This window comes from Perna viridis, chromosome 7, assembly GCF_037379345.1.
Source record: "Perna viridis isolate PV_CMFRI_1.1 ecotype Kerala chromosome 7, ASM3737934v1, whole genome shotgun sequence".
NCBI lineage: Eukaryota > Metazoa > Mollusca > Bivalvia > Mytilida > Mytilidae > Perna > Perna viridis.
The window spans coordinates 8,432,419-8,460,317 of record NC_142451.1 but is presented as its reverse complement, the minus strand read 5'-3'; the positions used below and the strand labels follow the sequence as shown (position 1 = coordinate 8,460,317).

The 27,899-nt window shown below is 31.1% G+C and overlaps 2 protein-coding genes across 3 annotated transcripts in view; one reads left to right on the top strand and one right to left on the bottom strand.

Moving 5' to 3' along the window:
• Positions 1 to 6,185, bottom strand: part of LOC148611192 (uncharacterized) — a 51,369-nt gene extending 45,184 nt beyond the window's left edge. Inside the window, exon 1 of the mRNA XM_088591459.1 lies at positions 5,974 to 6,185. The gene's annotated coding sequence lies outside the window, so the exon portion shown is untranslated. The remainder of the gene's footprint in view (positions 1 to 5,973) is intronic.
• On the top strand, positions 5,329 to 27,166 carry LOC148611191 (ryncolin-1-like). Of its 2 annotated transcripts, XM_088591463.1 has the most exons (7): positions 5,329 to 5,441; positions 8,942 to 9,153; positions 13,551 to 13,587; positions 21,726 to 21,850; positions 22,099 to 22,195; positions 24,528 to 24,692; positions 26,280 to 27,166. In XM_088591463.1, exons 4-7 carry the CDS (start codon positions 21,797 to 21,799, stop codon positions 26,537 to 26,539), a joined length of 576 nt encoding a protein of 191 aa, XP_088447589.1. In that variant the 5' UTR covers positions 5,329 to 5,441; positions 8,942 to 9,153; positions 13,551 to 13,587; positions 21,726 to 21,796; the 3' UTR covers positions 26,540 to 27,166. The 2 variants fall into 2 exon arrangements, with proteins under 2 accessions (XP_088447589.1, XP_088447588.1); XM_088591462.1 differs by lacking the exons at positions 5,329 to 5,441; positions 8,942 to 9,153; positions 13,551 to 13,587 and having other exon boundaries at positions 20,632 to 21,850.
• The last annotated feature ends 733 nt before the right edge of the window (positions 27,167 to 27,899 follow it).

Here is a 27,899-nt window from a genome sequence, read left to right as displayed (position 1 = left end):
TATCATTTTTAGGATGTCTTTACCAAATTCTGGGCATCCACAATTCGCTATATTTCAGGAGCTCCTTCGATAGTTCCGGACATCCACGTATTCTGAATTATTGTATGACCTCTTGGATGGGATTAAATTTTACGAAATTTTTCTAAGAGAGAAATAAAGGGTGATAACAAAATTTCGGTACAAAAAAAATCTAGGCAATAGTGAAAATGAATTGTAAATACGAAAGTCAGTATATCAAATAACAATATCGAGGTACAAAAACCAAAAGGCCACCACAATGATTTTGACTTGAAACAGGTATTTTCGTTGGAAAAGATGGGTTAAATCAGGTTTTAAAGCTCGCCTACCCGCCCCACTTCAATTACGGGAAAAAAAATATTTCCTGTACATTGTAATATAAATTGGTACAAATCAAAGATTGTAATTCACAAGTCAAATCGGTATAAAAGATACAAACAATAAACATGTGAAAATGGGACTTGAACTATGTAGTGAGGACGCGTCAAGTTCAAGATAAAAATAAGACCACGAAAAAAGAGCTAAATTTGTTGATATTATCAAAATATATCACATGTAATGTTTTTGTCAGAGGATGAGTTAATTAGACTGTATAATATATTCCCAAAGGCCGGTATCCCTGGCAACGATAACGCATTATGAAGTCAGAATAGTGTAAGTAAAATAAGTCTTAAATTTCTATCTGTGGTTGATCATTTTCCAAATGCAAGTAAAGGTTTTCACTTTATTTTGTAGTTTCTCATTTACTGCGGACAAAAACTGATCTTGTCTTCAGACAGTTTATTTGTTTAACAAGTAGATATCCTGCTATTTACATTGTTTGTATAGATTTGTAGGAAATTAGTTTTTGAATCCAATACAAATAATGTAACTGATCTGACTTCTCCTTTGAAGAAATAATCAAGAGGTCATAAAGGACTTGAGATAAGGGAAATTTTCATCTTTTTCATACTTACTGAGTTTTTTTGTAGAATTATCTTCGGTTCCTAGTTCTTTCATTAAGCATTCGTAGTCCTGTGCTCTACACACAAATTTTGTAAGATGAAGCGAGAAAAAACATTTGCAGTGTCTTTGTCCTTGAATACTTGAATAGATTGATCTTGTATAAAGTGGTTTGGGTTGTAAATGCGACGGTGTACCAAAGAAAGACCTAAATGATTTTACCTTATCGGACAGTATGTCTAGTTCTTCTCGTGTTTATTCCTTCTTTCCCTTAATACAAGCTCTTACATAACAATTAGGATTTTAAAATTATGATACCAGTTTATTTGTCGCGGATATCTACACTCAGAACCGTGAGATTTCACTTTTCGGAGATTCCCAATTTGAATAATGTTAAAAGGTAATGACACGTCAAGAGGGGTTGAAAAAAAATAAGGATTTGAAAAAGTCGCAAGGCAGGTGGTTCTAAAGGTACGCTTCTACGATTATGTCCTACAATGCTTTTCTAAATTAAAAATAATATTCTGGTAATAGTTTAGATGTAAAAGAAACAGATCAATAATTGCCGTAAGGTGGTATTTTAAAGTTAGAAAGTATGTAATGATGAATAGTATTTAAACAAATCAAATTGTTTTTCTTGCATTTAATTCGATCGTTTTTGCAAAAATGAAATCCAGTAAAAATCATCGATAGAATGGTTGTTGAAGTGTCCTTGCCGTTGACATGGAAAACCAATTGATGACATTTTTATAGTTAAGTCATCTTTTCTTGGTCAGAGGGCAGTTTGTGTTTCTATTTTGAGAAGCCCGTCAAATATATATATTGTGCACAATTTTATTTTTCGATCTGTTACCAACTCATGTTCCCCTAAATCTGTCCTACTCTAGTTCATACTTTGTAACTTCAATGTTCATTTACATTTATTACAACCCGTCCTATGCTTCTCTGATCAAATGATAGCATTGGTAACATTATCATCAGCAGTAAACATACTTAACTTTTTGTTTGTTATTTTGGTGAGCACACTAACTGTCTGTTCTTTCACGAAACCAGACGGGGAGTGTGCTATATCTCCAGACCCTACATTAGGGGTCTCAATACCAGAGATAGTAGTTCCGCTGTCAGATCCAATACTACTTGTCCGAAGACGACTATCCGGACCTTCATGGCTGACATGATGACCGTCATCAGAACTTGTGTTATCTTACGTGTGTAAGAATTACACGAAAGAAGTATGTATACGAACCGATTGGCTGACAGTGCATGTATTAGGTAATAATAAGTCTTAAAAGAGAAATCAGTGAACCAGGGTAAGATTGTTAATCTTAAAGTGCAGAATCCAAAAATAACAACTAGATAAAGAAATCAAACCTGAAGTCGTCAAAGTCCCTTATCGTCAAATATTTTCTGTCACTGATTTTGGCTTACTTTCAACATCCGAAATGGCACGAATGCGATATTGACTTCCGCTTAAATTTTGGTTTCCATGATAAGCTTGCGTACTCTTTAATAACCACGATGATCTGAATTTTTTCAATAACCCGGAAACAGATTAAACAAGAGGCAATTGCTATGTATAGATATCGGTGTCCTGATAATATATATGACCTATATATAGTCAAGTGTAATCCATACCCACTTAAATCTGCTCCAAGAAAATGATCGCTTATAGAATACACGAAATGTACACAATGTCTATCTGGCATTTACGGGCCTGAAATGAAAGGTATGTTGGATATATCGATATATAAAACACAATTACCCAACATGTCTTTTTTACATCGATTATATGCTAAAAAATAACATTTTCTGGTCATAATGAGGTATTCTTTTCATGGGTGGGATTTGCAATTTTTCACTAGATTGGATTAGAACAGTTCATAATATTTATTACTTGGATGGGCTCATTTGGAAGATAACACACTATATTAATATAATGAATCACATACAAGCTTGTTTAAACTACTGTATTCTTAAAACATGGAAATAACGGATGATATAGAAGAAATGCTGAAATTCTGAAAATTTCCCTTTTTTCGATTTTATAGTATTTGTCTCCCCAAAAGGAAAATCTTAGCGCCTGAATTGATTAGATATGTTAAGTACATCATTATCTTAACTATGAGTGCCTAAAATATGAGTTCTACGGTGTCGGTATGCTGTGAATGAGGATTCTGTTTGATATTGATACCAATTTATTCCACTTTCCTAGGGGTTGGAGTATTATTTTTAACATTTGTTAAAATTTCTTTCTTGAAAATTAGTTTTTCGTGGTTTCTTTATGTGGAATAATGAATTATTTATCTAATAATTCCAAAATTGAGACGTTTTGAATGAGCAATTACTGGCGAATTTATGTGACTTTTAACGAAAAATCAAAAATCCAATTGTTTGTTTTTTTGATAAATTCTGACTACGAAAATCGCAAAAAATCAACAAAATCCCTAAATTAGTCAACATGCATATTTTTATAAGTTTTGTTTCACCATTTGAAACCACATAAACTGACGATATAACTTTTCAATTTCTAAAATAAAATTTATTCAAGTCTTAATATTTACCGTTTAGTAAAAAATAAATACAAGATATTTTCTGAATTTTTATATATTATTTGACCTGTCCTTATTTCGTTCACTTTTTCCTAATGAGGGCTTGATAGAGGTAAATAATAACCGTTTGTTCAATATGAAATAACCCGTGTAATGTCAAGTATATATAAAGTCAAAAATCTCTCAAGTGAGTCTCATACATTGACTGCCAATCTTCTAAATTACAATCTACTTGTCTTAATATAGATTTTGTTTTAAGACGGAAAGACTGGAACAAGGCTCCTATACTAGTAACGTTTCGCAAATGGATAAAAAAGTGAAGTTTCAGACAACCAAGGGGTAGATCGCTTGCAACAAAAAATACGAAATCTCCAAAAGCATATATCTACAAATAGAAAAGAAATTAATACACTTAAAGCTATAAATCTTGTCCGGTTAGACTTATGATTTTTTCTATAAAACAGAGTCGTAAACCTTGAAATCTTTCCATTTTAACAGCAAAATGAATATTTATTCTGTTTCATGTTACAGTATCCCAAAGGAACCCAAACACTTCAAGCTATTTCTTGCATATCCCACTTACTTCCTAGATAAGTAGCTAACTGTAATATGAAATAAAATACATATTAGATACACTTCAAATATGTGTTTTTCAAAACCTTTAAAACAAATATCTTTAATTACGTGTAATAACGTTTTACTTAAAAAAGTACGTGTATTACCATTTTCTCCTTATGTTCGGATATATGATTTGAGACAACAACTTAAAATAGTTAAAACGAATGATGTAAAAATATTCTTAATCGCAAATTTCTTATCCAGAATTTTGTTGTAAAATATACGTCAAAAATTCAGATAATATTCTAACAATGTCCTCCCAATTTTAATCCATTAAGATTTAAGTGATGAGCGATAAGGATAATATTTTCTACCATTTTCCGCCGGTAATTTTTTTCAAATCATCGTTTTGTAAAATTCTAAACATTGAAATAAGAAATGATTTTAAAATTTTCCTGTAATTCGGAAATTTAATCTCCCAATAATGCCAATAGGTTTCAATTAAATCAGAGGTTTATATAACATTTTGTTCGTAACTTTCTCCATTTTCATGAACACTAGGACCAAAAAAAAATTAATTGCATTCAAAATATTTCACTTGATTATGTACTACTAAATTCAACTTAACTCAGATACTAATTAAGGTTTTAGCCTTCAACTTGTTCAAGACAAATTTTTTTTTTGAAATTTTACTGTATGATTACTTCTAAGTTCGTAGATACTTTGAACAATTCATAGAATTACATTATGGTATAAGCCAGCACAGGAGTCATGCCACGTATGAATACAAATTGTCATGTTTTATTGTTATTAGTTTTAATTTACATTAACTAGAAAGTCTTAAAAAATCATGTTATATCAAAGAATTTTTATCATTAAAAGTAAAGCTAATGTGTTTTTAGGACTGCACAAAGATCTTTTTGCTCACATGGAGAATTGCATAGACGGTTGGAAACTGTTAAAAAGGCATTGCTTTTACTTTTCAAATGATTCCATGTCCTGGCATAAAGCACAGGTGAGAATATACACTTATTGTATATATCTGGCAACAATTTATTGACTTTCATGGTATCATATTATCGCTTTAAAACGTTTTAACAATTTGTTAAATTTGAAAATTCCTGTTATATAAATATTCTTCCAATGTTTCAGTTATATGTTAAGCATTTGTTTTAATATCACGAATAAGAATAATTACCATGTCGAACAACGCGTTCATTTAAAAAGTGCATTTATGATTCACCTTTTTTTTTATTCTGTACTTACATATAAAAGTTCTTTTGTAGAACAACTGCGTACAAAAACAGTCCAATTTGGTAAAAATTGAAAATGAAAGTGAAAACAAATGGACCAAATCTGTTCTTACTGGTAAAGGTAGGCAGATTTTTGTACTTTTTAAAACCATCATTGATCGATGTATGTAATAAGTCGGTTTTTTTTTCAGGCACACAATTCACTGGATTGAGGTGAAAATAATGACGCTTATCGTAAAACGAAGAATTTTTGAATTTCATGTTTCCTTCCATTTTACCTCTATTTAAAATAAAATACTATTCCTTACTTTTTTACGATTGAAGACATTTGTTTAGCGTCTTCCTTTAAAATAAACTATAGCTATGAATATTTGGACTACGTAAAGGCCAAATTGGCGAAAGAATGGTACCCTACCACGCTTTAACTTGCCTCAATTCGATCGATGTATTATTGTTGCAAACCTAGTGTCTAGTATCATTGCTAATTTTCTGTTTAAATTTTCGAAAAGACGACGAGGGGTAAAATAACAACATAAATGGCCAGTTCCTGGTTTGTTTGAGCGACTATATTGATTTCCTAATGCGTCATCGTTGCCTGAGTGACAGACTTTTGTACCAAATTTAAAAAAAAATACATATCATACGTTGCCTACATTTGTGATCACTTCTAACCTCTTCAATGCTGTCAGAATCTGTCTGGAAAACTGTTCGTTGACAGCAGTTAGAACAGAAATCCTAATATTTTTCCCAATTCATGACAGATTCTGAGAGGAACTGTCCTGGGTCGTGAAAAAGATATACGAAAAGTTGTTCTAAACTGCATATCCTAGGAGAGTTCCTGACACTAATTCTATTTTGAGTGGTGTAATTTGAAACAGGAAGTACAATTGATAATGGAAACACAAAATCTTTTTTTGTGTGTGACGTAATTCAGATTAACAAATCCGTTTAAAAAAATCTAAATTTAAACTATTACAACGAATCATTGAAATGTCTACATATATAGTTCTCAATGTGATCAGTCGATCGTAATTCATTTTCCAACACTCGGCGCTCATGGCTCAGTCACTCATTGTTTAAATAATTGTTTACATGTATAATTCTGCATATTCTGTCATAGGCATGTTATTAAATTTCGCTTTCAGAAACATAGCTTTTAGTTTCATATGATATAAACGCCATTTTGAATAAATTACTTGCAATCAGAAGCTGTGCCTCGAAAAATGTAATTTATAACATATCAGTTTATTGGTCAATCGATGTCGAGACAGAAACAATTTAACGCTGTACATTAAAAAAAAGTCAAACTTCCCAAACTATTAAAAATATCAAACTTGATAGAATAAATATGCTTGAGCAGACTACTTCAATATTAATCTACGTTTTTATGGTGTGTAATTACATTAACCAGGTAGCTCAGAAAACTATTCAGTTTAATAAATGATCTTGAACTGCTTGACATGTATTCATATCAAAAAATAGTTTTGGTGCCAAATTTATTCTTAAATTGTATGACGAACGATCTATAAATAGAAGTATACACTATTTTGTCTTGTCTCGTTTAATTGACTGTGTGTTGACCGATATATAGCCGGTGTTTGAAATGTGGATTCTTCCGACCAAAAGCACCGTTTCTTATCTAAATAGAATTGTTCAACTTTTGTATGTCGTTTAAAATAGTTGTTTGAAAGAAGTTTATACATATAATTGTCTAAAGAAATTGCTGTTTAAAAACTGAGTTGTGAGAACACGTTGCCAACGTTAAAACCTACGCGTTGAATAAAGAAGGGATTCCGAAGGACACTATTGTACCTACTTTATATATGACACTACTAAGCCCTCCATAGCTTTTTGTAAAGTTAATACTTGTTACAGGTCCATGATTCTGTGCGAAGTCAATAACTTTCTGATCATTGATAGTTTTTACAAAGATCAAGATTAAAGTAATTTTTGAGTGAAAGTACTTTTTTGACATTTTGGTCTCAAATCAGTGTATAAAATGTAACAATTGACACTTTTAGCATTAAATGGGTGTCTGTGACGCATATATTTCGCCCAAAATATACGTGTTTGATGTAGTTTTCCAGAGTGTGTAAGTGCAAGCTTTTTTATTTCTACAAGGGTATAAAATTATTGACTAAAATATAATTTTTTTTCAATATAACTATCATGTGGGTGACTATGACACATGTAAGTCAGTTAACTTTTTTAAAATGTACATTCCTGCAAAATGTATAAGTGCGACCACATTTATTTTCCTAAAAGGATCTAAAATTATTTCATATAATGTAAAAAATGTAAATACTAGTTTCATATTAGTGACTGTGACACTTGTATTTCAGTAAAAATTCTAAAAGTTAACATATATTTGCAAAATGTATGAGTGCGAGCACTTTTTACTTTCATTAGAGTTTCAAATTTTTGACTAAAATGTTGAAAAATGTCAATAGAATTACACTGTATCATAATGGTAACTGTGACAAATATATGTCAGTACATATTCTCTGTAAAATCGACATATTTTTGCAAAATATGTGAGTGGGAAAACTTTAAATTTCCATAAGGATCTAAAACTATTGATTAAAATGTTATTTTGTAAATATTTATGTCATGTGGTCATGAATGACTGTGTCACATATATTTCAGTCAACATTCTTTAAAAATTTCATATTCTTGCACAATGTGTGAATTCAAACAGTTTAAATTTCCATAAGGGTCTTAAACTATTGAAAAATTGTAAAAATTGTACAAATTGGTATCATACTGGTACGTATGACACATATATTTCAATTTAAATTCTAAAAATTGACATTTTTCCAAAATTTATGATTGCAAGCAATTTTAAATTCCAATAGAGTGTACAATTATTGAATAAAATGTTCTATTTATTTAGCTGTCATGTGGGTGACTGCGATACATGAAATTTAGTCAAAATTCAAGTTCATATCACATATTCCTGAAACGTATGAGTGCAGGCACTTTTAATTTCCGTTAGGGTCTAAAATTATTGAATAAAATGTTAATTCTTTTTTTTTAATATAACTATCACTCGTGTGACTGCGACACATAAAATTCAGTCAAAATTCAAGTCTACAAGATGTATTAGTCCGAGCTCTTTTAATTTAAAAAATGGTTAAAACATTTTTTCTAAAATTAAAAAAAATAAATTATAAATATCATAGTGGTAATTTGAGCACATATATTTCAATCAAAATTCTAAAAATCGACATTTTCGTTTGCAAAATGTATAAGTGCTAGCACTATTAATTTTCATAAAGATCTAAAGCTATCATTCAAAAGTTTGGAAAATCGTTAATAGTACATTGAATCATACTGGTGACTGCGACACATGTATTTCGGTGAAAGTTCTTTATAAAAACATGAGTTAGCAAAATGTGCGTGTGGACTTGGTCAAAACGATTTATGTGAAGGAAAATGTAAAACAAAAACAGAATATGATCAATTATATTTATGTTATGTGGGTACATGTGACCAAGACTATCATGAAGAAGTTTGATAATGTGACGCAGGTGTAGCATTATATTATTATGGTACCTCCTGTTTCTTACGCGATAATTGTTCAATAAAATAATTGTTGTAAGCATATATGTATCCATTTAGGAACAGTAGAAGATCAATTGATATGGATAGGATTAACTAAAGTGAAAGGAAAATGGAGATGGGTATCCGATAATACCGATGTACCTTTTCAAGACTGGCATCCAAACGAACCCCGTAACTCGTACGCTTACTGTGGGCAGGTTTTGAAACACAAAGGAATATTGAAATGGGATGACTTCGCATGTTCCAGACCCTACAAATATACTAGTGAAGTACGTTTTTTCAAAACAACTAATTAATCAATTAAAAAATTCATCCCTATTTTTCATTTTTACACAGGATGTTTTAAGTAAACTTTTGTTTAAAGAATGTTAACTGATGATAATATAAGCTCCCAGGTGATCAGATAACGCCTCACCCTCCGACAGATCAACTGACTGTCTATATAATCACAGACGGTTGTGGGAGCCTATGACATTTTTTTACGATTTTTCTTCGCTTTATCATGGGGAAATAAATTAATCTTTGTATCGCACTATACTTCTTTGATTTTGTTTTGAAATCATTCAGTCGTTACGAGATAAAATCTTGTGATGTCATGGCGTCCAGGTTAAATGCACAAGTAGGTGGCTTGATTGAACTGTTGAGATCAAATTGTTTAAAAGTGCACACTTAGCATGCTTCGTTTTATTGATATTCTATTTTAGTCTCAACGTCATTCGGTAATTATTGTTATCATTGGCGGAAGGATTTCCATTTTATGGTCATTTGCATATTGTTCATTCAAATATTTTCATCATTGGCGGCTGGATTTTTTTTTATCATCTTTTTATCCAATCACGAGTTGTCAACACAACGCAAAATCTACATTATCTACATTATAACACTGTAAAGTCAATGGTTTAAGTCTAACCCCACGAAGGTATTCACCAGATTCTGAAATAACGAAAAATAAAGTAACCGTAATCTAAAATCACACTTTTTTTCTCATATTTAAGGTTTGTTAATAGAAATTGAAATAGGAAATACGTACCATTAGAATAATGGTATACAACAGCTTCCTAGCGACAATGTAATTATTTCCTTATTGAAATTACATATTATTAGATATTGTAAGTTTGATGTTAAAACTTTCATGATAATATAGCATTAAGAATGTTCAACAATCATATTCCTTGTCAGTATTATGAACACAATAATTTTAAGAACATGTTTTTTGTTTTTTGTTTTTTGTTTTTTGTTTTCTTGTTTTACATATTGTTCCGTTTCCTACGTTCATACATATCATTTCATTTGTTGCCAGTGCTTTGTCCTTAGAATTTTGTTTTACGCCAGGATAATATAAATGTCTACAGATGGCCACAGTCCTTCAATTATTAATTCCATGTATGATTCCATACTGTTTTACACTGACATTTTTGGCTGTAGCTTGGACCATATTATACATATGGATATAAGGGACTACTCAAATCGACTGGTATTCACCTAGGACACTCCATTTGAAATATCGGGGGAAGAAGTGTGGTTCATTTTTCCTCTAATCTCCAAACCTCGAGGTATTGCTTAAATGTCCTCCTTGAAACTGGCACTTGGTTTGCATCTAAAATAATTCTGTATGTATTTTATCCATCATTTTGTCAAGCATTCAAAAGAGTTTAAAGTCTCTACTACACTTCCCTCTGAGTAATTAATGTAACTGATACCCTTTCACGACATCCAAGTATCGGTTGGAATTTATTGTCTGTCCATTAGTACTTTTTGTCTGACGACTCAGGTCAAAGTTCATTATAGTTACTGGGCCAGATAAGTCGTAAAACCTTACTCATTCATAAGTATTACAGTTATAACCTTCCTTATTTCAGAAATAAAAGAACAAGGTGGCATGGATTTTTCATATTGTTGGAGCAGTTTATATACAAAAATACAATAAACATATTAGCTATTGTTGATCTTGAGTTATCTTGTTTATGGTATCATGTCAAAATTATATTTTGAGTGTTGTTTCAATAAGTTTAATCAAAATATCTACTTCTGAAATGCAATAATTGCTAAGTATAAGCACTGTCATTGAATATGCAACATGTCTAAACGTCCGTCGTCTTAGTTTACAAAACATAAAAACTTTCCGCAAACTATTTTACAAGAAGAAAGTCATTTCATGCATATATTTGCTATCCAGTCTACCCCGTTTGTTTAACGAGTAATTAATGTAACCAAGATTCTAGCGGAAAAGTTAGTTATCCAGGGACAAAGACCAGACAGAGAAAACAGACACATACAACAATACTTCAAAGAACATAATATAACCAAATTAATAGGTACAAAGAAACAAAAGGTAACTGAGCAACTCGTACTCCACTATAAAACTGGGAGCATGGACCAGGTGCAACAGTACGGTAAGCGCACACTACTTTTCTTGAAACACCTGCGGAGCTGCTCATAAAAAGTCGATTCCAGGGTAGACGAAAGGGGAATGGAAAACTATGACATGTTGAACAAAGCAGTTATGGTACAGATAGATGTACTGTAACGATCCAGAAGTCCATTATGACGACCATAAAACTCCTGTTGTGATGACATAAATCTTGTAGCAACATAATTCTGTTCCAGAAGCCTAATTGTAAGAAGTCTGTCGCGGTGCAAAAAGTCTGAGTGAGTTGTAACGCCAAGCTCGATCTCTAAGTCAAGATTTGAGGCTGACTTCACAATGTCTGTAGTATCCTTTATCTCAATTTCTTTGAGGTAGATGCATTGAATAAAATCCCCGAAACTAGGATTTTTTAATGATAACACGTTATCTTTATAGCGGAAACTGATAATTTTCCAATTTGACCAAATCAGCTATTAAATCGGCCTCATAAGAGTGAAGGAAGTTGACAAGTTGATATTTTGCAGTTCCAAGTAAACTTTTTTCATTCCATTTTGGAAATGAGAAATGTCAACTTGAAAGTAAGATACTAGTTTGTTAACTTGGAGCTAAGAAATGTCTGTCATCAATCGGGAAATGTGAAAGAAATCATGGCACTAACGGTTTCCCGTAATTATGACATAATGGCAATGAAAAATTTAATAGTGAATGTATATCTCATCTTTGAACAGTCAACGCATTTCCAGTGCTCGAATTACGCAGTTGAAGTAAGCGTTTCGATTTAAATATTGATTCGAATATAAAGAAGTACTGAGTTTTATTTAAAAAATACAGCAAATATGATATGTGTTATTCTATTGGGAACAAAATGTCAGATGAACCATAGTAGACAAAATGACATGGAATTAGAACAAATATGTGGGTGTGAGTTTGAAGGAGTGAATATAAGTAATCAATAATATCTTTCTATGAAAGTCGATATCTTCTAGAAAAAGATTTTTTTAAACAAAACAATAAATAACTATTTCAACAATAATTGTAAGTTTGAACAAGTACACTCGACAAACGCTTTCTAGACAGAAAATTGTGATATAATAATTCAATAATTTATTCTAAAATGCATACATCCAAATATCAGCTTCATTTAATGTATTCATTTCTATTTCTATATCACAGTTTGTGGAATTCGTTTTTTATTTCTGTGTTTTTATTAATTTTTGTATTGAACATTTTTTTTTGTAATTTCTTGGATAATTCGCCAACGCTTATCTTTCACCGTACGAAAACCCCTAGATATATGCAAAACTACCACAGTGCTTCAAGGAAGCATTTTATTAAACAGAAAGTAATTCGAGAATGCATTCTACTTTTTACTAACAAAAATGGAAAATCTATGTATTGATGAACACTCTACAGATATTACTAAAAACACTGCAGAACAAAGAAATGTCAAATGTAAACTGAAAAAAAATTGTAACTTTGATTAAAGTGAAACTGAGTGACTTTGACGTTACTAAGAACAAAATATTTGACCATTCACATTTAGAAGACAAAGACCACGTGATATTATATAATCACCCCTTAGTGCTGTAAAAAGAAGGAGGGAGAAATAAGAAAATTATGAATAATGTTTAAATGTCACAATAAAATTATGAGAAGAGTAAATGCTGTATTGATGCGTTAAATTGGAATCTTCATACATTCATCAAGTCAACGGAGGGCTTTTTTTATATCTCAATAAAAAATCGAAATTATTATAAAGAAATTTTGATTAATATGCTTTACTAATACTTTTTTTAACTTTTAAACTTTAACCAAATCCAGAAACATCTTTTCTTCGCTATGTTCGAAACCAAGGTCACATTTTAACATTCATTTCTTCTTTCAACATAATTTTTTATATTTGCCATTTTAGGTTGCAAAAAGTTGAAAATGGTTGCAATCGATTTGGGATGGGTCAGATGACTCAACAGTGATTTTTTCTCTACATGGATTTAAATATTCGCTATTTTAGTTCGCAAAGATAATTGTATAATTTTAAAAATCTTAGATGGTCTCCATGACAGAAGTTTATTATAGAACAAATGCTACAAGGAACCAAAAACGTAAACAAGACAATTTGGGAAATGACATCAGTGCTAAATTTTCTGCAGTAATTTTTTTTTCAAATCACTGAGCCTTAAAGATTGTTCAAAGAGCCCCTGAGTAATGGCATACATGAAAATCTTGTACGCTTACTTGGTTTTTAGAATTATCTGCATATTTTAATCGTAAATCACATTTTCTTCTATTTTTTTCCAGTAAGCTGACAAGTCGAGCGGAAAGGAGGCGACTGAAAGTAAGACACTCTTCATTTGTTATGTTTTTCAATTGATAAACCTTATTATGGTTTTAAATTATTTTCTAACCTAAAACCAGATGTGTTCATAAGGTTTAATAAAAAATCAAAGTGATGAAACACTGAATAAAACGGGAAGACTAAATTTATAATTAATTATTCAGTAAGCTATAAGAATTTTTCAATCTAAATATGCTCAGGATTCCAAATAGATAACGATTTGAGTTACATAAACAATCATTCAATTATGTTTACAATTTGAAAAGGCAGTGGACCAAGTTTATAGTGATTGCTTTCAGTTTAAAAATATCAAAATTATATGACTTTGTTAGATCAATAAGTACTATATAGAAATGATAATACAAATTAAAACTGTTTTAAAATATACAACTGAATTATTTATTTCAATTAATCAAAGACATTGGCTTTAACACAGGCCTCGAAACTTTGTAATCAGTTAAACATTCGACGCAAAGTGTGTCATATAAAGGATTATCAAGGGAACCAAGTTTACAGAAGAATGTAATCCAGGGACAAAGACCAGACATGGAAAACAGACATACACAACAAAGAACATGCCATTAAGTAAATAAAATCTCATATATAAATTACCAAAAGCAAATGAGCAACTCGGACTCCACTAAAAACTAAGAGCATGGACCAGGTGTACCCGAGGGTAAGCGTCTTCTTTTCTAGAAACACCCGCCGAGTTGCTCATAAAAAGTCAAGTCCGGTTTAGACAAACGAGGAAAGGAAAACTATGTAAATAAAGAAAGAAGGAAAAGCAAAAAATAATTAAAAAAAATTCAAATATATAGTTATTACTTTTTAGTTAGTATTTATCTGTTCAGTAAATCTGTGCTACATATAATTTGTGATATGATTTGTGCTTACCAATTAATCATTACCTAACCAATGCAAAAATACTGACACAAGAAACTCGTGCACTCGTTTGGTGGTGAATATCTGCCTTCAGCAACCAGTCCAGCTTCATTTCGAAATCGTACGATGATCCAAGCAAAGCCTATCCCTCGCTCCCGCTTTCAGACGTGCTTGAAATAGATGATTTGTTGCTTTCTCATGTAAGCATTGATACTCCAATATGTTGACAAATATATGTTTATTTTTGTTAAGTCCAAAAACAAAAAAAGGTGACTTGTTTTTTCCATGTCTTTCAAAACAATGAAGTAGATATTGAATTTGCAAACGTTACGGCAAAAATAAAAGATGATATTAGACTGTCATAACTTGATCCCACTTTCAGAAATTATATGAATATCTACTAAGCTATTGACATGTAAGGCATTGGGTCGTTTGATATTCCTTGAAAAATGCTCTGATCGGACCAGAGTGAAGAATATCCACATAAGTTGTTATACTTTATAATTTGTGGATTATTGAGATACTGCAAAGATATGAACATGAAAGACAAGAAGTGTTTTGATAAAAGAGACTTGAGATTTGTTATTTTTCGATGCATACTTAAATTCCGTATAAAAGAGTTGCCGACGTAGGGTCTAGGAACTTAAACAAAGCGATCGGATCTTCCTACAGTTAAAGATACCGAAATGTAACGAATTGTTGTTCATTTATTATTATTATTATTATTATTATTATTATTATTATTATTATTATTATTATTATTATTTATCTTTTTTTTTATTCATTCATTTATCTATTTATTTATTTATTTATTTATTTTTTTGGTTTTTTATGTCTATTTTGTGAAATCATCGAGTTTCTGTTTAAAAGTAACAGTAATGAATCAATGATTTTTTTTTCTTGCTCAATTCAGTACGTTCTGTAGGAAACAAAATAGCGATACATGAATTTATTGCTTTATCAATGTACTTTCTTCACATTATAAAATTTCATTGAAATTGCCTTTTTGGTAGCGGTTATAAGCAGGAGAAAAAGTAGCCCTAGTTCAAATTCAGAGGTCACAATTATTTTATTTTTAAAGACGGAATTTTCTCTGAGTATTTATTGTAATGAAATTGGATAGCGCATGGCTGTTTATCAATTGTGTTGTATGGGAGTATGTGAACTTTCATGCAATATCAAACAACACTTTTATTTACATGGTCTACTTTTGTTTATTCTTAAAACATCAAAGGAAAATCTTCATTCAAATGACGAAAAAAACATTGTGAAAAAGGACGAAAAAATATTTTGGTCGTACTTTCCTGCCATTATTTTCCTCAAATTAATACTGTTTGAATTTTTGTTAATATAAACGGTTCTTCGTATATAAGACATATGTACCCCAGAGAATCTGCTCTTTGTGTATTCTCTTCAAAGCCCATTGTTACCAGTAAGGTTAAACAATAAACACGAATGTTTAATGTTATCATATTTGTTCTCAAAGAAAATAAAATTCATATTGGATCTTTAAATGAACAGCGCATCATTAAGATTAGATAACATTTAATAATTCAAACACATCGTGTACATTACAACTATATAATTATAGATTCTTTAAATTCTTCTTTTCGTTGTTTTATGTCAATAATATGGCAATTACAAAGATGCCAATAACTGTGAAAACATCAAATGTATTTATTAAATTGCATACAACTGCAATAGGTATGATGTTTGCAGTGAAACTGCGGAATAATTAGTTATATTTTTATAGTATTAATTAACTGTTGTTTTTTTTATAATGGACCAGTCATATTTCCAAGGTCTTCAATAGTGGCACAAGAAAGACTGTAATGAAGCAATACCGAGGACTATGACCTTCTTCTAATGTATATTCTTACTAATCAAGGACATATAACCAGTGAATTATGAACAAAACACATTTATTGATACATTTATGAACCAATTTTGAAAATTATTGATTTTCTCAGAAGAAATCATGCATTTTGCAAATGCTCAACTCAATATCAAAATGGCAATATAACAATAAGTTAATTTTTGTATCATTTCATATAATGGTCGATAAAATACTCGAATGCCGATAATATAGCCTTGAATTTCACGGTTGTTATCGCTTTCGTCCAATGAAATAAGGGTTGTAAACTCCATCAATTACGTTGCCAAAGTGTAACATCATAAGTGGCACGAGATGCAAAAGTGATTGTCGAAAGAGAATCTCATGGACACTTTCATTGGAGATATATTTATAAAATTATCATGATTAAATAGTGACCATATTTCTAGATAAAAGGAAACAAATCATCTAGAACCACTTTTTAAATAAGAAAACAATGATTCTGTTTAGAATTTGTACGTTGTCCGCTTTTCTCTTTTCAGACTGAAAATGTATTAACATTACTGATTAGATTTTACCTTAAGTGTAAAAAGAAAACCTCGTTTTGACATGTGTAACTCACAAAACACGCCCTTGAATAGAAGTCATGAACACAACATGTCTACGTATTCGAAAGAGAGTGTGAAGTAATTGTAAGCTCTTTTGCAAAACGATGCTAGGAATAACGGGTTCTTGACCATTGGTTATTTTAGTCCCTACATGTATAGCATTTTCTCTTTTAAAGGCTGATTTGGGTAAACTGACTGAAGTCTCAAAGTAACACATTGCAAAAGAGTCTCAAAGTGACCTCATTCCCCCTAGCTTTTCATGAACTTGGTCTTAGTGTACAATTTACTCAGTCTACTTCTGGAATCTATCTACACACGTTTTTATATGGTAAATGGCGATATGTAAATCAACGTTGAAATGAGACCTCTATCCTCCCACGAATTGATCGCGACCACTCTTAATTCCCAACTCGATTGCAACCATTCCCAATTCTTTGCAACCTAATGGGGAATATTGTTATGAATGTTAAAAAAGAAAATGAATATAGAAATGAAACCTCTGAATTTCCTTAATCTTTTGTGGCCATTCCCATCTCTGAGCGTCTTTGAACAAAAAATATGAAATGTGATCTTTGTCCCTCCTGAGTCCTCATTTAATTCTTTCTTATCAAGATTTTTCAGGATTGGTTAGAACTGAAAACAATATCTTATTTGTAATATATACGAGATGTTACCTATAATACTTCCGACATTAAGAAAGGACAAATAAAAACGGAACAACTTTTATCCTGACAAATCAAACCTGTAAAATTGCCGTTTTTCATCATTCTAAGGTTTTACATTTTGTTGAATAGTTGTATGTTTATTATAACTACAAAAGTGCATTGGGTGTACACTATTGTAAAAAGTGTCAGCGCGGAGACTGTGTCAATGATTGAACATATTTTCTTATTAAATAAGAAAAAAATAAGTTTGATCTCTGTTCCGTTTATGTTTGTTGTCTATGTTTATATATATAGAATTTTCTCTATTAATTATTGGCTTTCAAACTATGTCTACAAAAAACGTACATAACATTTTCAGCATCACGAGACATAGCCAATAAACATTTTGTATTAAAGGAAATCGTGGTTGCAAAGGCAACGTCTAGCATATCTACTGTTTTGCGAATGGATCATTTATTCAAGTTTCTTTTTACACGTTTTCTAGTTTTTCGGTTGGGATACGGTGTGAAATGTCACAAATACGAAAATAACTTCGTGTTAACATATAATGAGGGAATTAAGTACAATACAAGTGTATTTCAAAGTCATCATGTGGAATCGGTAATAGCTTGTTCCGTGAGTTGTAGCATGTTTTTTACATGTTGTTCCGCATCGTATGATGAAAGTAAAACAGTTTGTGATCTTTATTCTGTTTGTTATCCTCAGCTTAAAACTGATGCTGGTTTTATACATATAAAAAGGGCACCAAGTACAGGTATGAGTTCTTTTCATCTTTACACCCTTACAAATTACTATATGATTATTCATGTCTGAAGACTATTTGTTCAATAAGTATTTGACATTTATTACAACCAAAATTTGGCCTTTAGGTGAGTTTCATCAAAGTGAATTGATGCAAATTTTCAATCCATGAGAGAAAATATGATACAAAGAGTTATACGACACGAAGCTAAAAACCTCACGCAATAATATTCTATTACTGCACAAGAAAGATAAATTTATGATTTTTAAAATAAAATAGTCTCGTTTGTCATATAGCTTTGTACGTAGACTACTGTAAAATCAAAGATTATAGTAATCACCATGTCTATCTATCTTACCGTCCTTTCGTTCGTTTGTTCACCTATCTTTTAAGTGCAACGCCTTCTTAACAACTGAAAGGCTGGAAAACATATGAATGTAGCCGTACATGACAAAATATGATTACTTTAAATGCTTTCAAATTGAGATACCCATATTCAAGGATTAAATATTGTAAACTCGGTAAGGGCATCTATTCCTATAACATTCAAGAAATTTTTGCGAAAGTTATTCATTATATGTCGACGTGCATAAAGAAATATGATTAATTAATTAATTAATGTCTGATGGCGTTAAAGGGCGATAATCCCGTTAAATGATTTTGCATGTTGAAACCACGTTAGCACAAATCCTCTTAAAGGATCATGTTTTCTAGTACATATAAGTAAGATTGGGCATCAAAAGTATATGTACAGAAAGGAAAATAACAAAATTAACTGATTTATTGAAAGGAATTAATTTAGCTTCAATATTGTACATACGGGCACTTCGAGAGCACAAATCTTCTTAAATCAATTAAAGATTTTGATGAAATTGTATTTGAAGAATTGCAGTTATGCATTTAACATATATTTATTTTCCAATTCCTCCAAACGGAAAAAAAATCCACTAAAGTGTCCGTTTGAAGTGGCATTATTCTATTTTTATGTTGCCAACATTAAATATAGTTATGTATAAAAAAATGTTAAAAGATGAAAACGACAAGAACGCCAAAATATCAACTAAACTGAAGCATGTATCTATTATGAATGTACTTTTTACTTCTGAGGAGTCATAGGGAATTTCAAAATTATTGAAAACGAACTGTATAGCGACAATTAATCATTACCATGTAAAAGGGGAAAACAAGCTTTTTATTGTGCTTGTTTTTAGTTTACTCGGAAGAGTTACACGCAGTTTCAATGTCTTTCTGTCTTCGCTATGATAAAGCCTGCTTTATTACACATCTGAGAAGTGTTAGTCGATTGTTTCTGATAAAATTTAATTAAATTATATCGATTATTAAATTCAAATTAAACCTATAAGATATTAACAATCAAAGTCATATAGTCTACCATCAATCAAAAGTTCTTTCTTTGAATAATTGTTATATTTCCAAATTAACTTGTAATTATATAGTGTCAATGACACAATGCAAGTGAATGACTTATGATGGATGACTTTGTCAAACCAAAAATAAGCGTTTACTGAGTTCAAACATTTTTAGTCTTATACTTTTAGATTAAAACCAATTTCCTAAAAAAAAATTATATATTAAAGTTTAACCACTTCTGCCACACCCAGTATTGAACCTCACGTCGTTGGAAAATTGGTGTGATGCACCTTAAAAAACTTCCCAAAATTGAAATTAGTAATGTTAATGTTCATGACCTGTGTAGCACAATTAAGTGTTGTATGTATGAAGGCTGTTGCAAAGTAACGATATTTGGATAAAGACTCTATATTCTGAATCATGATTCAAATGAAAGTGTAGCTTTTGGAATAGGTATTTTGATTTTAAAACATTATGGTGGGTAACAAAATTACAGAACTGATAAAATCTAAGCAGAAGTCAAAAGAAATAGCCTTAAAGGAAATGCGATTTCAGCGGGAAAACCGAAAATTGGAAAACCACCGCAATGGTCCTTACTTGGTTCAGGCATTTCAAAAGGTTCATAAATAACCGCTTTGGGATGCAATCAATTAATCAGATAATCAGACCTTTCTTTTTCATTACTAAACTACTTTCCCTGAAGTGTTTATTTTGGGTTTCTGGACAAACTACATGAAATGTTTATTTTGGCTTTCAAGACAAACAATTGACGCTAAACTGTTGGTTACCTGTTATTCCAGCTTTCGCTACGTCTGACCTTCTTATATAATTAATGTTGTGTGTTGTCGCCATAGCTGTAATATTCTGGTTGTTGTATTTGTTTATCAGTAAAGTTTTAGTGTTTTAGTATTAGCTTGCGAATAGTTCTATTAGTGAATAGAAAAAAAGACCGAACCATAAATTTCTGCAGTACATTGTCATTTCATTTTTAGTTAAATTGAGATGATGTCCAAAACAGAAGAAGCAGTAGTTATGCGCAATAATTAAGAAAAGCGCTTTATTGAAAAGGAATTTGAATCCATTAATGCAAGGGATAGAGCCCACTTATAAAAATTATTTAGAACAAATAATCAAAATCATTTTCATGTCATTTAGGCTCATCAAAACATAATTTCCAATACAAAATAGAAGACAAGAATACCAGGGTTTGGAATATCAACAGAGTGCATAAAAAAGTTATGTGGGGGTGTTGCGACCTTTATGAAAATTAAGAGCTTTTACAGGGCTTCATTTTAACAATTAACTGTTTATAGTAAGAACAATACTAAAAGTAGTGTTAAACCGCGATATATTGTTTTCAGATAGTTTTTTGTGTATTTCAGTTTGTCATATCATAATAAAATGTTTGTGAGAAAGTTTAGAGAGATTCGGTGATTTTGTAGGCAGTTAAATGGGTTTCTGTCTATTTAGTAATGCATTTGTTGTATTGATTTTGTTAACTCGTTACAAAACGTTTAATTTGTTTTCAATAATGAATAGGTAAAAACTAGGAATAACCTGTAACCTCTACACACAGTATGAGTGAATTAAATAAATGGTCGCTAGAAACCTCTTTAGCAAGAAAAAAAATATCTATCTATCTGACCAAATGTTGGAGAGAGGCCAAAATAAGTCATGATGGCGCTGTCCACTTTACAATTCTTCCCTTGTCACCAATCAAGTGCAAAGAGAACTTTTTTCTTGCATGCCAATAGTGTGTTTAAGATACCACCAAAGCTGCTGAGGGAACTTGGAAAGACAAATGGAGAGAATGAAGAATTATTCTCGAGGAAGAGTAAAGTGAATAATTTCAGTAAGGTATATGGCAAGTGATTCAACATTAATTTGTTGGATTCTTCCACGAATATTATCACAATCATCATTTTTATTAAATAAGTTTAGATACACATATGAGTTGTGTGATATTTTTGCATATAATGTTTATAAAGCAAACATCTCATATATGATATGTATGACCAACAAATGTAATTGTTTAGGCATAACTTTACCACAAGACTGTGATGAGATACCAACCGGAAGTACCAGTGGAATATTCACTATCCAACCAATGGAGTCCCTCCCTGTTGACGTTTACTGTGAATTTTCAAGTGGTGTATGGACGGTAAATCAAATCAAATCATGACAATTTTCAATGAAAATTTGTTTTACATGTTATCATTGACATCGATCAAAATCATTTCTATTTCCTTCACTTTAACTTATATGTAAGCTATTAAAGTTATATAGTAAAGTTGGTACATTGGTCAATTCAATATTTCTAGCCAACTCTTTCTAAGGCTTTGGTCAGGGTTAATATAATATTTTATCAAAACTTAACATTTTGTTTTTGTTCTGCTTATTAAACTATAGCTTATACAAAGGAGAATCGATGGATTAACAGATTTTTACCTTGACTGGTTGTCCTATAAGGAAGGATTTGGAGACAAAAATCATGAATTCTGGATTGGTAAGAAATAAATGCTGTCAAATATGTACATTTGGTTTTTAAAACAAACCAAGACATTTTTTAACAAACTTTAATTTTTTTCTACAAATAGACCTCATCACCTTTCGAATATTTCCTTCAAAACGAAAGATATATATCTTGTTCGTTCGAGTATATCGTTAATTATTGAAAGAGTTGAAACGATAATTCATTTTCTGTTCTGATAGTATACAAAACATATTTTAACGTTTATAAAATCAAATAAATATTTAAGTGTAAAAGTGAGTTGTATATTCAGAAAAAACACCAATCATATATATATATATATATATATATATATATATATATATATATATATATATATATATATATATATATATATATATATATATTGGAAATATGTATAAAAACAGTAAGTGTAAACCAGGAAAACACATTTGAAATATTCTTTGAAAGAAAAAGGTACTTGAATTTGAAGTCTAGTTATTTATCTGATGTTCCTCAAACTAAACTGTAGATACAGCATTTTTTATATTTACTTAATACTTATCAACAAAACATTATGATATAATACTCACAACGACTAATCAATTTTCTTATTCATTACTACATTGTCACATACAAAGTATTTCAAATATTTACTACTGCATATAATGAATTTGTATACGATTTATTTTTTGGAACACCAGGTTTTCCGCTAATGAAAAACAAAACGTTTAAAGAACGCTTAGAGCAACTATTTGTCTATGGACCTCTACCCTTGACCATATTTATCACCGCATGTTCCATATACTATAGTGTATTCAATTTGTATTTAATTCAATTTGGCCTTTGAACATGTTGAACTGGAATAGATACATGTTTTGCCAAGTGAACTCATCTATTGAATAAGTAACCATGAAGTTTCATTTCTGTGATCATTTTAAAAGAGTAATCAAGAAACCTATATTCTAGCGGAAATCAAAAGAATTTAAACCAGGAAAAAGGACAAGATATGGAAAACAGATAAACACAACAAAGAACATAAAATAACTAAAATAAAATATACAAAGTAACTTGATTAAATGAGCAACTCGAACTCCACTAAAAACTGGCAGCATGGATCGGGTGCAGCGATAGGGTAAGCGTGGTCTGCTTTTCTAGAAGACATCTTCTATTTATGTCACTCTTACAGTTAAACTGCCGATGGTCGGAGTCTTTTTTCCATTACATGTAAAAATGTGCCAGTTTGGAGTTTCAAAATGTGATAGAATGAAAACATTTTCGGTGAAATCAGTTTACAATTAACAAAATACTGTTTTCCCATCTCTTTAAAAAGTTCTTCCCAAGATTTTGATACATGCAATTATAACTTATTTGAGGAAAATATACATGAGGCACACTGAATTACGAAACCATCCTGAAAATTTTTAGTTTACTATGCAATAAAAATATACTAAGTGATTTTCCCATTAGCGTATCCAAAGATTTTTTTGGTTTTGTAACTGTAATTGCAACCATACCCTATTATATATATCGTTAATTCAATATCATTCAACGTTAGCCCCTCCTCACCCCCTTAATGACCACAGAGAGTAAGCTCCATAGTGACTAATGATGTCTTTTTTGCATATTCCCAACTTTGACTTTGTTTTCTAAAATTTGAAACAAAGGAAAGTTATTCTCCAGCCCGATAGACTGGTCGACTGTCCGATTGGGGTAATGAACAGCATTAGCCTTTAAATTCAAATGTTTGATTTATTGAAGTTGTGGTAAGTACTTGGATACTTTTAAATAATTTATTTCAAGCCATTTTGATTCTTACCGAAATGACAATAGTTTTAGTTTCAAGGGAAAATGCTTACTGTTCTTCTTTTCCCCAATATGACCAAAAGGACTACTAGGTTGTCATGTCTTGGTGGGTTATGTCCTTTTGAAAAAAAAAACGTACTAAATTGGCTTGCATTCCGTAAATATGAAAAAGAACTATTCAATAGATGATTTCAGTGAGCTGTCACATGTTACGTGAACTGGCTTTGGAATATTAAGTAAGTTTGGTATACGATATGGTTTTGGAATCATGCTTTCTTTGTACAAAAAAAGCTGCCACTAAAAGTTAGATTGTTTCCTTGAAATTAATAAAAATCTATGTGAATTTCCGTGTGTACTGAGATTGATAGATTTTAGTAACATGGTAATGAATGGCTTCGGTAGGTTTTGATTTTTATTTAATTTTCTCAAATAATCAATATTAATTTATTGTAGATCAAAACTAAAATTATGTAATGTCTCATTTTGTTCAGAATCCATTTTGGAAATTACTCAATGTGTACTTGTGCATTTTATTAAATCATATTTGTTTTATTTTACAAAGGGAATGAGAATCTATACGCTATTTTGAACTCTAAAAATTACAGTCTGAGAATAGACATAGAAGCGTTTGATGGAGCTACTGCATGGGCTGAGTATACAAAGTTTACAATTGGTGATGAAGATTCGAAATATAGGCTAACGATTGGTGGTTACACGGGAACAGCTGGTATGATCTTTTAGAAAAATCTTAAGCATAAAAAATATGCTCTCGGAGGGAGCTACATGGAAGATGTGTTCCAAAATAGTAATTAAGGATTTGATATATGTACTTATGACTCTCAAATAACTCTGCAAGATTATGGATAGGGTTTGTCTCCAACTTCCGCAACAATATGAAGTCATAATGGAATTTTAAAAGAGTAATCAAGAGAACCAAGATTCTAGCGAAAATTGAAAGAATGTAATCCAGGAACAAAGATCAGACATGGAAAACGGACACACATAACAAATTGCATAAAATAGCCCAAGTAACACACACAAAGTAACAAAAGTAAATAAGCAACTCGGACTCCTCTAAAAATTGGAAGCATGGACCATGTGCATCAGTGGTGTAAACGTCTTCTGCTTTTCTAGAAACAATCACTGAGTTGCTCATAAAAAATCAAGTCAAGGGTAGACAAAAGAGGAAAAGAAACTATGACACACTGAAACAACCAATTTTTATGGTGTAAATGAATACACCGTTACTATCAACGAGTTCATGATGACGACCATAAAGCTTTTGGTGAGATGACTTCAATCGATGACTTCAATCTTGTAGCAACATAACCCTGTTCCAGAGGCTAATTGTAAGAAAACTAGAGCGATACAAAATGTCTACGTAGTTACAGCAAGCTCTGGCACATTAGCTGTGATATGAAAATGTAAGTGCTGAAGGGATGTTGCCACATATGAAAAGAAAGTTGAAATAAAAAGGCGTCGCGTTTGTCATAAGGTTAGGTCAATAATATTCCTTTATCATCTATCTCAAAGTGTAGATCAAGATATGAGGCTAACTTCATCGTGTCTGTAGTATCCTTTACCTCAAGGTCTCTGGGATATATGCTATGTATAAAATTCCCGAAACTAGGATTTTTTAACGATAACACGTCATCTATATAGCGGAAACTGAGGTTAAAGAATCTAACTAAACGATTTTAATACTTTGTGTGTATAATTTTAGTTATTTTACGTTCTTTGTTGTGTTTGTCTATTTCCTTCTCTGTATGGTGTTTGTCCCAGGATTACAGTCATTTGATTTCCTCTAGAATCTTGGTTCCCTCGATTACTCTTGTGAATGAAATCCACTGATTTTTTTACAAACATTTTTTCAGATGCAAGCCTTGAGTTAGTTAAATACAACATTTATAAATTTCATGATAAAACGTTCAGTTTATAAATTCATAAGAACCAGGCTGATTCCTGGTGAAAAAAAAAGCAAACAAAAAAAAATATTCGAGTTTACGATTGTGATATGAAAAAAAATAATCCTGATGCTGTTTAAAGAATCAAAATGAACATAGAAAATGAAATTTATAGAATGCATTTTGAGTGTTGATTACTCTATAAGTATGAAATTCGAACACAGAAATTATTGAAAAATTTAACTGTACTTATCTTTATTTACCATTTTCATTTAAGAATATTTGAATAGGAAAATAAATAGAAATATTATTTCTCTGTTGTAGTTGGACTGACTGGTTTGTAGGAATTCTGTTCCTCTCTAATATGAAAGAAATCGCCTACATATCTTCTTAATGTTTCTTACTTCCAGGAAATAATATGGACGGTAACATCTACACACTAAACGGTATGATGTTTTCGACGCCAGACAAAGACAATGATGTGTCGATGAGTTTACACTGTGCTAGGGACAGCCGTATGGGAGGTTGGTGGTATAGAGGTTGTACTGCCTCTAATCCAAACGGATTGTATAAATCGGCTGGATATTCAGGAATCGACTCAATCCACTGGAGAGGTTTTAGAAATTTTGATGCTTTAAAATCTATATCAATGAAAATAAGACCTCAGTGAAGAACCTTCAATGTTCAGGATTTTAACCTTATGTGGTGCTGCGGACGGCTGAGGATTTTTTGAACTTTAATGGGCCTTGAGGGTATATGGCCGTATCATATGTCAATGGAAAGATAATTCAATGTATTTTTTTAATATCATTCTTTTTTAACAGAAAGATGGTAGAGTGTTCTGCGGTTTTCCATTAATTAGAGGAGGGGTCAAGGATCAGTCGACCCCAATACACTTTGATAAGTGATTTAAGTGAAATCGTTCATTGTACGTAACGGAAAACAAGTAATATGTAAAGATCATATGTATAGAATTTCATGAATGTGTCAAAAGTTGACTATTAACCACATAACAAAAGTGACCCTAAAATTGGTTTCATTTTAGCGCTTTTTCAATGATTAAGAGATAATAAGACACCGTAGAAAATTACAATGTATATCTAAATATTCGTTACTAAATAACAAATAAAATAAACTCAACGTTCTCGATTCGATCTGCAACATGTGCTTTGCAAAATGAGTTTGAAGTTGCAAATTTCCACATATTTGAACTATTAATTGTACTAAAATTGTATAACACGGAATCGTTTCCGGACAATTTGTTTGACAGAGACACATGTACGTTTTGATTAAAAGACTTCAGGTTTTGAAATTTAATTTTGCACATACAAAAATCATACATATTTTTTTTTTGTATTTGTTTCATTTGTCTTTATATGATTGGACTTCAAATAAAACCTTAAAGATTTAACCATGTATCAGGATTCTCAAACAAAAATGTACAAAAAAAACTTGGGGGTTTATGGTAAGGCTGGATTTCGTAATAAAGTTGACAAAACATAAAGTGTGAACTTTGCAGTGAAGCATGTGCAAACATGCAAATGCATGTTGTCACAATATTTATGTCTTATGATGTTTAACTGTGCGCCAGACTGATGCTTGTAATGAAATATCCATAATGTGAAAAGGACGGGGTTCATCAGAAAAGGTTGTGTGTGTGTACTAGGATATTATTACTCATTTTTGTCAATTTTACAAATGAAAATGACAATATCCCATGCACCCCCTCTGGATCCGCCGCTGCTCTGAACGGATTATACTAAACGAGTTGATAAAAAAACCTAGATTCCTTGTAAAAATTCTAACACAAAAAGAAGAAAGAAGCTCAGATGCAATAAAATCTTCTAAGATTTGCTTTACCTCTCAAAAAGACTCCAGTTTATGTAGTCGTATGAATAGGACACAATGGTAACATAGTTGTTATAGAATATTAGTTCAAAGGAAACATCACTGTCCAGGCCAGGGGCGGATCAAGAATATTAAAAAAAGAAGGGCTGTGATCAAGACGTTTAAAAACATGGAAACAATCT

What these genes read in the sequence shown, in the direction of transcription:
- LOC148611191 (XM_088591462.1), top strand. Translation starts at nt 21,551, where the DNA reads ATGGCAAGTGATTCAACATTAATTTGTTGGATTCTTCCACGAATATTA. An exon ending in TTTCAAGTGGTGTATGGACG is followed by an intron (nt 21,851 to 22,098) that starts GTAAATCAAATC and finishes ATTAAACTATAG; the next exon opens with CTTATACAAAGGAGAATCGA. An exon ending in AAATCATGAATTCTGGATTG is followed by an intron (nt 22,196 to 24,527) that starts GTAAGAAATAAA and finishes TATTTTACAAAG; the next exon opens with GGAATGAGAATCTATACGCT.